A 16,937-nucleotide genomic window follows, 5' to 3' on the forward strand; every position below is an offset into this window, starting at 1 on the left:
AACATTATGCCTATCCCCAAAACACAGAGGATAAATAGCAGCCAGGATATTGCTTTGTTCTCGCTCTCTGTCTACCTCCAACATAGTACTGGGACGTCATCAACTTCCCCATAGACTTATTTTCAAATATTAATCTGACACCAATGCCAGAAACCTAGACCACATCCAAATGCTCTTAATTTAACATTATTTGGCATGTATGCACCCGCCCCGCATTGACCCACCCCTTGTAAAGGTGGGTCCAACTCCACCAAGAACAACCAGCCTCAATACTGTTCGTGCTCAAAATGTGTTCTAGTATCGCATGTCTAAGAGTATGTTGTGACATGACATCGACTGCAGACAGGTCGCAAATGGCAAAGTTTATGGTCAGGTGCACGTGAGAATTGAGAGAAGGCCACATCTGTAGTCAAGGAGGCAACATTACTGATTACAGTAGTGACATAAGCAAATATATATCTGGGTCACTTGGAGACTGGCCTGTTCTTGGCACAACATAGGCTCCAATATCAAATAGGGTGTCTTTTTATGCACAGATGACCTCAGCAAGGGGTTTCCCGTGTGTGCATGGGTGCTTGTATCACACATGTAAACATGCACATATGACTAAGGGCCTGATTACGAGTTCCAAACCTGTGGTGGTGGTGCAGTGGCAGCCGGGGACCGCTGCACCAATGGTGGGAAGGTTTTGGGGCTGCCGCAACCGCCAGTGAACTGCGTTCTGTGACGGTGGCGCTGAGGTCTGGGGCAGCAATATGCTTGCGGTCGCGCTGCAGCACCACCTAGCATATTCTGAGTTTTCCCACAACCAGCCATTTTATAGCGGTGAGCCAGCACAGGAAATGGCTGGTGGTGGGGAAACAAAGGGGGCCCTACAGGGTCCCCTGTTGCCCTGTATTCTGTGATGCAGGCAGGGGGCCCATGGTTTGCCTTCCTTGTGTGCATGCAATTCCAGTTCCTGCACGGCATGGACTTAACAATCCATGCCAGGTAGAAACTTGCTTTGGCGTTCCCATTGGGGTGTCTTTTTCAAAGAATCGCCCGCCAGAGCAGGAGAAAAATCCTAATCTGGCAGGCAGCTTGCTGCCGACTTTGGCGATGCGGGAGTGAGACGGTAGCGTGCCACCCCGCTCCTGCACGGCCTAAATCATATAATCAGCCCCATAATCAATGAACAATGGCAGTGTGCCCGGTTTAGATTATGGAAGGTGTGCCCTGGTACCACCTTGAACAAGTATATGAAACTTGACCACTGTGCACTTTTGCTATGAGCTGTTGCTCTTTTAGTTTACATGACATGTACTTCTTCAAAAACCATTTACTTAAACACTGCCAACCAAACGCAGTCATACTTAAAAATCCCGTACACTGTCGCTATGTTCTTTCGTTGTAATGCACATTTTTAATCATGTTCATTTCTCAAAACATAAAATACAAAGCAATTCTACAATATTCTTAGTTTGAAGATATTGTCGCTTTTCTTCATTGTTGCCCTGTTGCCCGGTGCATTTCGGGCCCTTGGCCCTTCTTCGGGGGCTATAATCTACAGCAAACATAATTATGAAACATTAATCTACAGAGGTTTTACATGGATGGCACCTATAAGTTAAAACAGCTTTTTACAAGGTCGGAGGTTCATTCTTTGTTTCTAATTCGCCTCAAACAGTGGTAGTTTTGTTTCACTGTGTGAGGGACATTTCTTTTTTTTCCTTCATATTAGGCTGCCATTGTCTTCATAGTCCACTCAGATAGAACGAACGCCTATAGGAATGGTAGTTCAGGGTCCTTTATTGATTTGGTAGCCCCACAATGCCATTTCTCACCCATCAGGAAAACCGCATTCCTCCGCACTCCGATTTGGACAGGATAATCGAGATTAGGGTGGAAAGGGTAGCCACCACTTCTGGGAGCTATGCTGTTGCAGTTCTCCTTTAAATAAGGTCTTATGTGTTGGGCTGGGACATGGAACACCTTTGTGATTTGAACAATTCTGCATTTGAGAAACAAGTATGAAACTGATCCACACTATGCTCCTGAGATAAATGAACAATGTGCTGTGTTTTTGGCACCTACTTGAAAAGAGACGCAGACACGTCTGTGAATCATCAATTTCCTGCAGGAACCAGCAACAAACATATGACCAGACTTTCTGCTGCATAGCCACTGATACTCGAGTCATGACGTAGATGCATTTAGGGATCTTGATGACCCATCAACTTCTGCATCCTTCAGGAGGGGCAACCACAGTTCGGTGCAACAGGTTAGTGTAACCTATTTGTTTGAGACAGTTCCTTTACATGTAGACTAACAAACGTACAATGCTTACAGACAGTTGCTCTGAAACTAAAATGCCACCTTCATGGCTCTGCTTCTCTGTAGTTAATTAAACTCCATGTTACTTGTTTAAAACATAGAAGTTGTTATGCAAGAGTGCAGCAAAGCCAACAGGGAATCACGTCTTTGAAAGTCTTTAACTCTCAGATGAAAAATAAGCTGCTTGAGGTTAAAATATCTCTTTTTGAATTTAGGTCGTAATATGCTCTTTTTAATTTGCCAATGCTCATCATCTATCAAATATATTTGTGTACCAGGGCACAATTTCAAAACAATCTGTTTCATGAGGCAAAATGAAATATGTTTTCATTTTTGTAGGCATATTATGACATCAATCATTGCCTAGAAGCTCATGAATAAATCTTGAAGTCATAAGGATTTACATTAACATCATTTATAGTCAAATTGAAAACACCATTCTGAATACAATCAAATTAAAAATACCATTCTGAATTGTTTCAGTTAAATTACTGTCAGTTATGTTTTTTGCTAATACTCATAGCCTTGGACAGTAAATGTTTCAACAAAATGTGCGTTGTCATTCCATACTTTACGAGTGTGTTCGATAAGGCTCAGCCTCCTGTCCTGTTTGTGTGTATGCGTGGGATGTGTGCGAGTAGGAATCCAGTGGAGTGGATGTCTCTGCATGGTAGGTGGAAGGCGATGCAGCTGTTTAGATAAGCCAAGATTGTGTAGTTCCTCTGAAAGTGTGTATGAAGACAGCAGTTGTGCCTCAGAAGATCTTAGAGAGCGTCCAGGAGTATAAACCTCAAGGCGATCTTTTATGTAAACAGGTGCAAGGTCGTGTACAGCTTTATGGGCTATGCAGAGGCTCTTGAATTTCACTCTCTGTTTCATAGGGGGCCAGTGCAATTTGTGCAGTAGCGGCGTGGCATGGGCCCATCTAGGTGAACTTGTAATCTACTTGCCAGTGTCTGGGGGAGACCCAGGTAAAGGGCATTTCCGTAATCCAGTCTCGAAATTATGATCGCTGAAACAATTGTACCGAGTGTGGAAGTAGAAAGAAGGGGGACCAGTTTCCGGAGCTGTCTAATTATTCCCGTGCATGTACCCACCACTGATGAAATTTGGTTGGCTATTGAGAGTTCGTGATCGATTTTTAAGCCAAGACTTTTTACAGTTGAACATGGGCTGGGAGTAGGACCTAGGTCCTGGGGCCAGAACAGATCACTCCGGGGTGATTCCATGGCAGGGATAACCAGGACCTCTGTTTTGTCCGGGTTGATTTTTAGTGAGTTGGCAGTCATCCAACTCACGGTAAAACTAAGGATGTTTTGAGCTTGAATCTGTGCAGATACTGTGTTGTCAATGCTGAGCAACAACTGAGTATCGTCCGCATAATTAAAGATTTTGCAGCCCATATTTGCAAGAGTTGTTATTAATAGTTGCAAGTAAACATTAAAAAGAAGTGGGGATAGCGCAGATCCCTGGGGGACTCCGCAATCAAGTGAACCTAGGTCGGATGTTACATCACCCAGTTGAATCCTTTGTGACCTGCCTGAGAGAAAGGAGTCAAGGCATTGGTGAGCTAGGTCTTGAATACCTAAGGTGGTAAGTCCGTCCAGTAGAAGAGTATGGCTGACAGTATCAAATGCCGCTGATAGATTCTAATAATATCAGGGCACAGGGTCTCTTACTTTCAGCCATAGCTCTAAGTTCATCAAGCACTGAGAGCATCACCAACTCCGTGCTATGATGTACTCGAAACCCAGCTTGGCGTCCCTGGAGAAGATGGTGAACCTCCTGGAACGACGAGAGTGTTTTCAGAACGTGCTGTTCTAGGATTTTGGCCAGGAAGGGTAACTGGGATATCGGCCTATAGTTGTTTAGGTTGGTTATATCTGCCCCAGGCTTTTTTAATAGGGGCTTAACTCGCGCCTCTTTATGGCTGGATGGCAAATAACCGGTATCTAGAGAGTTATTTAACAAGGAGATGATGTGTCCCTCTAGACCTGGGAGAGCCATTCGGAAGATTCTGGGGGGGGCATGGATCTAATGGTGAGCCTGTCTTAATTCGGTGCATGAGCTGTCTAAGGGAAGCTATATCCAGTTGTGGAAAACTGGAGAGAGTGTGATCAGAAGGGGAGGTTTGAGGACAAGGTGGTAAGGGATAACTAATAGGGGTGTTATTGATGTCTGAAAGAATAAGCCTAACTTTTTCAAGAAAGAAAGATTGAAAGGTGTTACAGGTAATTGGAGCTTCTGCTGGTATACGGTCTGGTTTTTTTTCTCTGAGCTCTGTCAAATTTCTAAAAGTTTATTTCTGTTTATTTTCAGCATTATTAATTCTGGCTTCATAATATTCAGCTTTGGTTGTCAAAATGCACTTTTTATATGAATTAAGTAATGACATATTTATCTCGATCTGTGGGGTCATTGGTTTTACGCCACCGTCTTTCTGTATACCTAAGCTTTCTTTTAAATTCTCTCAGTGAGGAGTTAAACCATGGGGCCCCTTTTGCTTCCTCTTTGATCTTGTGTTTCCGCTCGGGTGCTAACTGGTCTATGACCGCGCGTAGGTTTTTCGTGAAAGATTTGCATTCTTGATCTAAATTCCCTTCTTTACTGGTGGGGGGGGGGATATAGGTAAGGAGAAAGTCTGTCAAGGTTACTGAATCAAGTTTTTTCCATTGGCGTACCATTTTCCATATTTGGGGTGAGTGGGTCAAGTGGCCCTCTATTGGGATGCAGCAACTTATTAAGTAATGATCTGACCATAGACATGGTACAATATCTGTAAGAGTAACCTCCGGGTGGGATGCCAGACAAGGTCCAAGGTGTGACCTTTATTGTGTGTGGGGACCTCTACAAGTTGTTGGAGGCCTAGTGTGGTCATAAGCGTCTCCAGCTGTAGAGCTGCTGTGTCTTTGGGATTTTTATTCCAGTATACGTTAAAGTCACCCATGACTAGTACTCTCTGATAGCGTGTGCAAATATCAGAGATAATGCTCGTGAACAGATCGTTGAAGTGCGGGGTTGATTTAGGGGGGCGATATACCATCAGGAGGGCGAAACATGAATTATTAGAAGTGAATTTTACCCCGAGTATATCTGCTGAATCAACATTCTCTGCCCTGCTGCCATGCTGCCCGTCTTGCTGTTTAGGGGACGCATATTCCAGTAGGTAAACGAGGGGAAAATGCCTGCTCTCAGCGACTCGACAGCGGCTTCACCTTTTTGTTCCGGACTAGCCTCCGGGCAGGTAAAGAAACTCGTAAGTAACAAATGTGTACATTTTGCAGCAAACCCCAGAGCCAGGGGCCAGGCATCTCTCGCTACGTACTTACAGTGCTGCGCTACATAGCTCCCGGAGGTCCCTGGATCACTGCAGTTCTCTTGGCTGCCTTGGGAGCTGACTGCATTCCTCACTGCTCCGCTGGGCACGAGCAACCCTGCCTGCCACTGCCGCTCCGCGGCACTACACTTCCTATTCCCTTCGTTGCAGCCGCAGTCAATCCCAAAAAAACGAGGGGCTCAAGTGAATAGAGAGAGCGCCGGTGCTAAAGTCTGGGAAAGTTGTCGAAAGGACAGCGCGAGTCTGCGAGCGAAGCCTGCTCTCTTCTCATTAGGGCTTCGTGCATGTGTGCATCCGTCCGGCCCCATGCGCGAGGCTCTTTCCCGGTCCGTCTCCTGTCAGCCTCGCTGGAAGCAGCTTGTCCTCTGGTTACAGTCTCAGCTTCCCTCCCTCCCATCATCCAGCTACCCAGAGCCAGGCAAGGTCCTCCACTCTCAGCAGCGCACACTCACACGGCAGCCTCTTAACTCCTGGACTACCCGGGGTACCTGTGCCGGACCCCATTATCCGGCAATGGGATACAGCTCCCTTCAACACAACAGCTTCGCAACTTCGCAAGGCTCTATGCGCCATAGCCTGAAAATACGTCGCTTCAGGAAAAACATTTCTTTCGTCTTTTTACATTTCCCCAATTACTAACAATACAAATTTAAACTTCAGCATTATATTTTTTTAAACACTAGTATGACGTTCGAGTTTCTAGATACCTATGCTTAATATTCTTATTATGCCAATAATTAATAATAGTCTATTACTCAATTTAGTGTTAAAAAAATGGAGTCCTGGGAGCTGTAACAGGACATGTTCTAGCCCTGAGGTAAGTTAAATAAAATGCTTTTAAATGTATGTTGTGTTCATGTGTGCAAGTGTGTGTGTGATAGCGTGTGTAAGTGCTAGAGTGAGTCTGTTTTTATGTGCAAGCATGTTTATGTGTGTGAGAATTAGTGTGAACGAGAAAGAATATAAAAAAAATGATTGAGTGATGAACGTAACTGATTGAGAATGAATGTGTCAAAGTGAGTGAGAATAAGTGAAAATGAGTGAATTAAAGTAAAAATGATTATAAGTGAGTGAGCAGGCACCACCACCACATCCACCACCACCACATTCACCACCACCACATCCGCCACCACCGCCACATCCACCACCACCACATCCACCACATCATCCACCACATCCACCTCCACCACCACCACCTCCACCACCACATCCACCTCCACCACCACATCCACCAACATCACATCAACCACCACCACATCAACCACCACCACATCCACCACCAACACATCCACCACCACATCCACCACCACCACATCCACCACCACATCCACCACCACCACATCCACCATCACCACATCCACCACCTAAACCACCACATCCACCACCACCACATCCACCATCACATCCACCACAACTGTGTGTGTGTGGCTCTGTGTGTGTGTGTGTGTGTGGCTCTGTGTGTGTGTGTGGGTGTGTGAGTGCAAATGTAATAGGTCTCGCATTTGCAAGAGATTAAGCTATTGACATTGTAAATGACAATGCCATTTATTTATCTGTTTTCAAAACGAAACACATAAAGAAAAAAATTGTCTTTTACAATGCCAATACCTCCAACCTTTGCAAAAAAGAGACCGTTGCATTGTGAATGCTTGTTGGGTGTTTCTGGTGTAGAGGGTGTTCCTGTAGTCTAGCTTACTGGAGACTAGTACCTGGGAGATGTTTTTTTCTGGTGTGGTTCTGGAGCCACCTGAATATCTTCCTTATCTACAGGATGTGGAAGTATGATACTATGACGCGTTGACTTGATGGTCATGTCCAGTTTTTGTCTCTGGCTTAGTTCTACGAGGTTTGTTTTCACACAAACGGGTGACATGAGTGAACTTAGTTTAATGCACCAACACTAAACATGAAAGACAGGTTATTGTAGCCCTGCAGAACCCCAGCTAATACATAAATGAGGTGGTGTCAATGCTTTTGGGTAACTAACAGGGAGCAATGGTAACTCAAGCGAGCATTCATTAATGACTTACACAGTCAAGATCACTACAAACAGAATATATATTTTAGCATATTTATTTTAAAATATTTATTTTAAAATGCTGAGATCTAGTTCACATAATATTGGTAACATCACAGAAGATAATAAAAGCGGCTAAGCTTTTCAATAACAGTAAAAACTGGGAAAAATCGTAACATCACAATTTATAGCCCTTTCACCCTGACTGTGCTATCGATCAATAAGCTCTTAGCTAGCTCTAGCAAATGAACAAATAATGAGCCTGAGTTTTGGAGGAGGTGCGCACACCTGGACAACAGGGTTTGTTGTCTGTTTGGAATAGCTAGTCAGCTATGTCAAACACAAGACAAGGAGATTGCATCTACAAGAGAACACAATCCTGGCACCAGTTTGTAAAGGGAGAATGGAATGCTTCGCAGAGCCTCAGGGAGTCCAGCTGGAGGCTTCATGGTGGAGATGGCATCTGGTGCCATGCTGATCTGGATCTGCAAACTGCGTCTGAGACCTGGGTGATATTTATTTCCTTACAAGTGGTCAAATGACAGTCCTTATATATTAAATCTTATCAGAGAATGGAAAGTCTGACATAAGAACATGTGAATTCAGACTACACTATTTTTACTATATGTGTAGACGTGTTCTTATTGGACCTGGACATGGGGATAAGTAGACACTTGATCCAGACTTTTATTGCATCAAGTGTTATTTCTGTGTCATCAGTCGAACGCCCTGATAGTTGTACAAGGTCAGATGACATCTATGTAAAAAGGCAGACATGACATTGATTCTATATAATTTGAGAAAGATGGCAGCCTCACTTTTCAAAGATGGAAGTCTACATGGTCTAGGATGGCAACATCCATTACCGAAGATGGTTTTGGGGCCAAAGTTAAAAAAGCTGGAAAAGCTAAATAAAATGGAGACTACGGCTAAAATGAAACCTGTCCTATATGTGTTTAAGAACCTAAAACTAAAAGCAAGAAGCCTAAAAGCAAGTGATTAAAATAGATAAAATAGTAGATTTATGGAGGGAAAGAGTCATAAGATTTATGACATTCCTGAAACCTTTTCTAAGCTAAATAGACACTAAATTATCACTGAATGTGTTTTTAATTGATTTTGCTTGTCAGAGATATTCATTATACATTTACAGAATAAAATCACATGCCAGAAGTGTGTATTTGATGAAACAGCAATTCATTACTTGTTACACGTGCAGCAACACGTCTTCAAACTGAAATGAAAAAGGGGTCTCTGCACTAGAAGACATGATGCTCACAAGACAGTTTGCTGTCGATGATGATCCTGAGGTTACTGGCGCGGGTGATGGGTAAGGGTGTGGGTCTTAGTTCCGTCAACCACCAGTTGGAATTCCATGCTGAGGTGCTGTTGCCTAAGATCACCCCAGAGCAATTGTCACGGAATTATATTTCAAACATTTCCCTGGTTTGTGCCGATGTTTGACACATGTAAACCACAGTAGAGATGGGGTGGGCCTGCTCACCTTAGAATGACCTTGTCTCATGAATCCCATTGTATTTTGAATGAGTCCTCTCAGGGCCTGAATCGGTCCAGTGGATTTCAGTTTCAGGTATTTGAATTCACTGTCCACCCATGACCAGCTATGAGAATACTGAGGTGCGTCCATGTTCGTCAGAGTCAAGAGTCGAGCTTTGGGGTGTACCACTTTTGAACAGAAGTGACACCACCATTACCCCAAGAAGCATGATTGCAATCTGAGCCACTTGGATGCCATTGAAAACCGTAAACGAAGAGGCCTCTTCCATCTGCACAGCACCTACAGGGTTACAAAAACAAATGCCAGTCATTTCGCGGCCTGTGCCTCTTTACCATTCAATAATTTTAGTTCTTCTATATATTTACACAGTTTTGTCTTTGCGTTACATAATGAGTGGTACAAACAGCCATTATTTAGGGGGACAGAAACACACCGACTTATTCACAAAGATATTAGAACTTTCATTTATGATTGTAGGTCTCGTTCACTATTCACGAAACCTGGACTTAACATTCTATGTAGATCCATTGAAATGTGATTTTTTGCTAGTAAGTGCATAATATATGAGCAAATCTGCTCTTAGTGTCTCTTTGTGCATGTTACATCCTGAGTTGCTATTCACTAACATAGTCACAACCCCACTATGGATACCCTCAGAGCTTTGCGACTGACAAGGGCGGTTGTAGGTCTCTATCCAGGTTGGTGTTGGGACAAAATTAGAAAGGAAAGAACTAAAATGCACCTGTGAGTCACATTTAGACATGTGTAAAAGTGCCCTAACTGCAGTTACACTTAAGTAATGGCTTTGCATGGGCGTACACACCTGCACAAATATTCATGTGTAACTAAGACTGCCTAAGATTCCAAGGAGGAGTTCTGGAATCTATTATGAATTCCATAGTAGTCTGTAGTCTCAGAAATGCAGGAAGAACAGACTATTTTTAGCTACAACCAGGTAAGCAGTAGGAAGAACGCACCATTCAATGGGCCATATTATCAAGAACAGCGATAAGGGGCTTGATAAGATGCCCTTGTGAATTCCCATAAAAGCCCAGGTTTGATGTCCTTCACACCAGAACCTGGGCTTCTATGGGAATTCTCAAGGGCATAATATCAAGCCCATTATCGCCGCTTTAGTAGCAGTTTCCTGCCGCTAAAGCAGTGATAATGTCATCACTGTTCTTGATAATATGGCCCAATGTTCTTTAACTAACACAATTATGTTGGTGTATTGTGTTCCTGGATCACTTGCAGGCCTTGGTAATATATTTTCTGATTTCCCATCATCTCCTATTTCTAAGACCTCTCATATTCACATGCTCAGGGATTTTAATATTTGGGTAATTGTTCATGAATTGCATTCTTTTCCTCAAGCTCGCTGTTCAGGGCTCTGCTTCTCTACAGTGGCCTATGTCTGAAATGCTCAGCAACTTCCTCAGCTGACCTGGAACTACCATTTGCAGCATAAAATGTTTTTATTTTTTATTATAATGTTATTTAATACTCTATTACACCAGTGGGGGTCCTGGTGCTGAAGAAGATAAAGCCACGAGTAAAACTGCTTCTGTAAAAGAGTTGTGCAGAGATACACTTCAACTGACGAGGAAGCAGATCCAAAATGCTGATTATGATAATAGAAATAGATCTCATTTCCAGCAAAGAGCACCTGAAAGATGGAATAATCCGCTGGAGTTTGGATGCAGATCTCAGGGACAGTGCAGGAGCCAGTTTAGCCTCATCAGATGGCCAGGGACTGAGGAGAGACTGGGGAGGCCCAGGATCAATGCCACTGTCATATTCTAAATAAGTTAGAATGATTGACCAAAATCACGTGAAGTTGGAAGCTACCTGCATCACCACTGTCCGATGTTGCAAAGACAGAAGATGCAGCACCTTTTTCGAACAGGAGAAAACAAGTGGACAATACTCCTTTGATCTGGGGAAGCAGACAAATTCAGTTTCCAATAGTCTCCTTAAAGGAGCTAAGACAGCCACTTCTTCAGCTACCACAAGTAGATGCTGTTCTTCCCTTGGACTACAAGAAACGTGTTTAACTGTAGATTAACATCTAGTTACAAACACAGGAGCACCCATAGTCCTTACCTGGGGAAGCCCCATATACGGCACATGAGTATGTCCTGTCCTGAAAAAGAATGAACGAGTGAAATAAATTGGTCTGACTGCATATTTTTAAAAGAAGATTATTACAGTGGCCTTCATTAAACAATCATCATTGACTCAACAAGTTACATAAAATACGAGCACAAACCGAGCAATCAATTGCTGCACCTACATACAGCTACTAGTAAACACGGTTTAAAATCTAACTTCACCAGTATACTTTTGTTTGCAATGCTAAGTTCAACTTTCTCCAGCATCTAAAGCCTACAGGAGGCATTTCAGAGAACTGCTGGGAGATGTGAGGTACTGCAAGGGTGGATCAATATAATTGCCAGACACCTTCTCCACTTTCCTCCACTTCCATCATCATTGTAATGAGAGTAGACCTGCAAAAACCCAGAAGGACGTGCCCATCCCAGCAGTGAGACACACAGGGGGTGTGCAGTTCCTAAGGGTAGAGGGGAGAGGAAGGTCTTTTCTAAAAAGTGCCCTCACGCACACTGAAGGATGTCATGCTTCATCATTGGGCCTGCTCCTCTTCAGGCTGGCACTGCAATGCCCGACAGGCACCCGAGAAGGGGCCATTTGGAGGAGGTCTTTTTATAGATGAAGTTGTATGGGTGAGAGTGGGTGTGTGGGCTAGGTAGTGCAGTGGATATGTGGGTTAAAATAGGTCTAGGGCAGTCCAAACTAAATGTGTTTATTACCAGGGGCTCTAGCCTAATCAAAAGTAATGTGCCCTAGCTGGATATATTGATCCTATAAGGCTAGTGTGGTGCATAGGGTTGACATGTTTCATGCCAAATTAGCCCCTACTGGGTCTGGTGGAACTTCATAAGGACCAGAAAAGTGATAAAAGGTACTTTAGCACGACCGCTAACCTGGTTCAGGGACTCTTAACTGATAACCAGTAGTAGTTGAATGCCCCGGGTTGAATGATCCCGAGGTGCAAGACCCCTGGAGATTAGGGCTTGTTCTGACATAGCAGAGCATTGTGTTGCTCTGATGGCAGGGAGACAGTGCAACTAGCGTCCGTCCTACCCTGGCTCCGGGGCAAGCAGCCCAGCCATACAACAGTGAAGTTGGCCCATTATATCACTTCTAGAGTTTGAGAAACATATAAGATTTGTGAAGCGGGAGGAAATGTAGTGCATACTGGCACTGCTATGGATGTGCACAGTGCCTGGCTGGATGCAGTAGACTGTTCACACCCGCATAAAACACAGCCATGTACTTCGTTAGGGTACAAGTAGCACCACTCACTGGTTACGTCATAATCTTTTACACATTCTGCCAGTTGGGGATTTCCATGCAGGGAAATAGTGTCCATGAGAAGCAAAGATCGCAATGGTATAGTAAAAACCTGCATGTCCACTCCATATAACAAACAAGCATTGGCATAGCCAATAGATTTTGTCTTTGGGATCTTATAAGTGTTTAGCCATGCAGCACATTATCTCCCACAGGGCACATTTCTGTAATTAAACAATCGCTCATGAAAAGCACTTTGATACCTTCATTTGAGCTATATAAAAATGCAAAAATTATAAAGGAATGAAAGGAGAAGTGCTTGCAGGTTCTTGAGGTGGGGGTGCAAAAAGATACACTCTGTAGAGTGATTAAATAAAGCATGTTTGGATGTGAGGGTGAACTGGCTGCGGTTAATTGGGAAGGGGGAAAGAGGCGATGGAGGAGAGTGGGAGTGAAAATGAAAACACGAGCACTCTGTGGACTGCTTAAAGCAGCAAGATTCACAGTCACTTTCCAGCTTAGCTAAATACATACCAAAGATGAGCATGATGGCTTTGAGGTAAAAGGTTGTATGTGCTCTGCAAGACACAGCATGCGGAGGGGACCAATCATTCTTTTGAAAACGTGTCAGAGAAACGAGAAAACTGGACTAGCATTGCTGTGAATGATGTCTCAAATATTTATAATTAGATTAATATGTTGATTGTATGAGGATTAAAATAAATTATAAAGATAGTTTGCTTCATCAGATATCCCAAATCTCTCATTGGGTGTGAGTCCCACCAGTGAACAAACACAAGAGGGTAGGACTGCCCAGTAACTTTTGGTGAGTGGCCTAGAATTGTCACTTGGTGTGCATACTCCCAGAGCCTAGAGGGGTTTCTTGGAGCTTGTGGAGCGGGGTCCCTAACACGCTCGAGCTCCACATCTTAGAGGAGTCTCACTCCTGACCAGTCTCTCCACACTCATTGACTTCAGTGGAGTCTCACCAGTAGTAAAATGCTTCTCCTTCTCCCTCTCCCTGTTGTCTGGTTAGCTTCCTTAATCGGAGGAGCTTACAAAAAGGTAAAACTACCTTACAAAGCAGATTTTAGGGACATTAACAGGTTAGAGACTGAGCCCCCCAGAGCATGGCATGCATTAGGTGGGCGTCGATTGTAGGTCACTAATTCACAGTTTTTTTGATTTGTAATTTCTTTGTAAGTTCTTGGGCCCTCCCACTGCTGTCTGCACTACTTGCAGCAGCATTACTGTCCACCTCAGACAACGGTGAACTCTCATATATATGACTTCACTCCAGTCCACTCAACAAGACCGGCCCAGCCTACCTCAACAGATGACTTTTCTTCTACATCCCCAACCGCCAACTCAGCTCTGCCGACCTCACCCTCGCCACCGTACCTCGCATCCGAAGAACAACCACCGGCGGCAGATCCTTCTCCCACCTCGCCGCCAAGACCTGGAACACCCTCCCACTGAGCCTACGATAGACTGAAGACCTGCTGACCTTCAGGAGGCTACTCAAGACCTGGCTGTTCGACCAGTAGCGCCCCCTCTCTTTTTCCTCCAGTGCCTTGAGATCCTCATGGGTAAGTAGTGAGCTCTGCTAATTCTTGATTGATTGATTGATTGACTATCTGTCCATTGTGCAGTGATGAAAACTCCACCAATATTGACCAAAACACACATATTCGCCCTGGAAGCAAACCCTTACACAGCAGGCGTGACATGCCTCTGAAAAAGCAAGTGCAACACGGATTGTGTGGTGTGGACTGATACGTTAAACATGGGACCAATTTTTTATTAGCATCTCTGAGCCACACTGATGCATAAAATATCTATTTCTTTAAGGAGATGGGGGAGAAGAGACAGCGGCGGTCCTCATAGGAAGCTCTAATTTGTTCTTTCTAGCAGCGGGACAGCCTGCAATACCAATGCCAGTGGGTTTCGCAATCAGGACCCTGCAGGGGTGACATAGAGCATAAAGAATGCACACCCGATGGCACAGGGCAGCAACAAGACCTACCAGCTTGGTGTCTGTTGAATTGCAGGACAGGATAGGAGCTGCTAGTAGGAATGAGAAGGCTGCAGGATGAGCAGAAGACAGCTGCAGACAGGGTAGGCTCACCGGAATCCTCACAGAGGCAGACAACAGGCAGTAAAATGTGTTTAGCTCTGTCTCTTAGGGCTTCTTCGTTGCACAGAGACAGTTTTCCTTATAACCACCTTTCTTCATAGTACACGATGTAGTCCAGAAAAAGTTGTTCGGCTACTTCGGTGTTTTCATTTTCTGGATTTGTGCTTAATGAAACATAAGCTCTTTTTCTTTACTCATAGTAAAACTTTAAATAAGGAAGTTGAATGTTTTAGCTCACTACTGCTAAGTTTACAAATGGTACATAGCCATTGGCTAGCTCATAGCAGGGCAGCTGAGCCTATAGCAATGTTCTACTGTCAATCCGTTTTAATCTGTGGGCTCTCTAGATAAGGAAGCTTCAAAGCAAAAGTGAAACTTTAAAGCAAGGGTTTTCGACCACAACCAATACTAAAAAAGAAAAGTTGCAACCAAACACACTGACAGCTATTCCCGGCAGGAAAAAGGCTGTGGCGTAACCTCCAGAGCTGCCTACTTCGGACTAGGCATGGGCGGAAAATCCGTTCCGCTCGCGGATTTTGCGGATTTTCGGGAAATCCGCAATCCGCGAGATTTGCGAATTTCCTGCAAAATCCGCAAATCCGCGAGCAGCGGATTTTGCTCGCACTGCTCGCACTGTTCGCGTGAGTTCGCGCCCCGCGAATAAGTGCGAAATTGCAGAAATACGATCTAAGCAAAACTGAAAGTAACTACTTACCAGGTTCAAAAGTTCAGGCACATCATTAGTAGCCATTTCCTGTAGTGCTTCCTGAGGGGCCCCTCCAGAGTTCAGTTGCCAGTTGAAACTATTATGTGACCCTGCTCTGAACCTCAGAATAGTTACACATATGCCACAAAGGTCATGAATTACAGCTAAGGGAGACAAGCAGGAGCCAGGCTGGAAGTTAAAATCCATTAATCAGCCCCTAATTCATTATTGTCAGTTGGGGCAGGGCAGGTGTTGTAACTAATTTTGCAACAATGAAAGCACTTAGCAAGTGCAAAAGATCACTAATCAGGGCGCACTAAGGAAGCAGGTGCCAGCTAAAAAAATATTCTGTGACACATTAATCAGCCCCAAATTAATTCAGGTCACTTGAGGCAGGGAAGGTGTGCTTTGCTTTGCCGAAAATAATGTACACTGGACAACCAGAGGGTGTGGTGATGAAACAGAGGGTGGCATGGGTGGGCCAGAGGGTGGCATGAGTAGTCAGAGAGTGGCAGTGGTGACAGAGAGTGGCAGTGATGAAGAAGAGTGTCCCAAACAGGTTGGACACGTAGAAACAACAAGTTCGCAAAACTTGCGACCCGACAGGTAAGTTCGCAAATTGCGAAATTGTAAAAACCCTCGCGAACTGGCAGAAACACGGGCGAACACAAAAAAAAAAAAAATCCGCAAATTCGCGGGAATTCGCGGATTTTGCGGATTGCGAGTTCGCAAATCCGCAAATTCGCGGATTGCCAATCCGCAAAATCCGCTCATGCCTGCTTCGGACCTAGGCAACTGGGTTTGAGTCTCAGCATCGGTAGAACTGTAGTGTAGTTCCTATGTTCGGAATAGGCTCTGTGCATTGGAATAATATATCATATAGATTAGACGTAGGACTGAGGTCAACTAGGTCTCTATTGAATACATTAAACTTAATTGTGAGTGGCAGCTAGCTCAGAGTTCACTAGAAACTTTCTCGAATTCACAAGAAGGGATTAGTTTCTGACAACCGCATAAACATGACAACTTTGTTTCCCAAGAATAAGAAATATATCTCTAGAGTCACGGAAACAATAGATAAGTATTTCACTCAGTGACTCGTGCATGCTTCGTTTCAACAGAGATGCAGAGAAATAGAGAGACAGGCGTTTTCAATAAAAGGATTTATTGAACAGTGTTCTTTCTCATGCAAAAGAAATGAACTGCTACCTAACCTTAGTCTAATACAAGGGAAGAAGTAAGTATTGTGTAGCCTAGGTTTAGTTTTCTTTGCCAAGAATCTATCCATGATTTCTCTTAGGTTCTAATCAGCTCCAAACCTTAGTTTAGAATGAAGGAGGTCTGGTATCTCTGTCTCGGGACACGATTTCCCAACACCCCACAAGGGGAGCTTGAAAACATTGGAGCTGGATTCTCGGCGAGAGAAAGGCAGCCTCTCGATCAGTGCGTCAGCTGGAGGGTCGGCTTCCTTCGGCACTTGCTGTACTGAGCTGCGTCGGGCAAGTAGATAGGCGACCTGCTCCGAACCACCGTGTC

General features: G+C 44.2%; 1 protein-coding gene across 1 annotated transcript in view; it reads right to left on the bottom strand.

Moving 5' to 3' along the window:
• Positions 1-7,715: 7,715 nt before the first annotated feature.
• The window catches only part of LOC147726126 (uncharacterized), a 689,775-nt gene continuing 680,553 nt past the window's right edge, over positions 7,716-16,937 (bottom strand). Inside the window, exons 12-13 of the mRNA XM_086960228.1 lie at positions 11,290-11,329; positions 7,716-9,465 (exon numbers count right to left, since the gene is read on the bottom strand). Of these exons, the coding sequence (XP_086816354.1) occupies positions 9,290-9,465; positions 11,290-11,329 (216 nt within the window). The 3' untranslated portion in view covers positions 7,716-9,289. The remainder of the gene's footprint in view (positions 9,466-11,289; positions 11,330-16,937) is intronic.

This window comes from Lissotriton vulgaris, chromosome 3_1 (genome assembly GCF_964263255.1).
Source record: "Lissotriton vulgaris chromosome 3_1, aLisVul1.2, whole genome shotgun sequence".
Lineage (NCBI taxonomy): Eukaryota > Metazoa > Chordata > Amphibia > Caudata > Salamandridae > Lissotriton > Lissotriton vulgaris.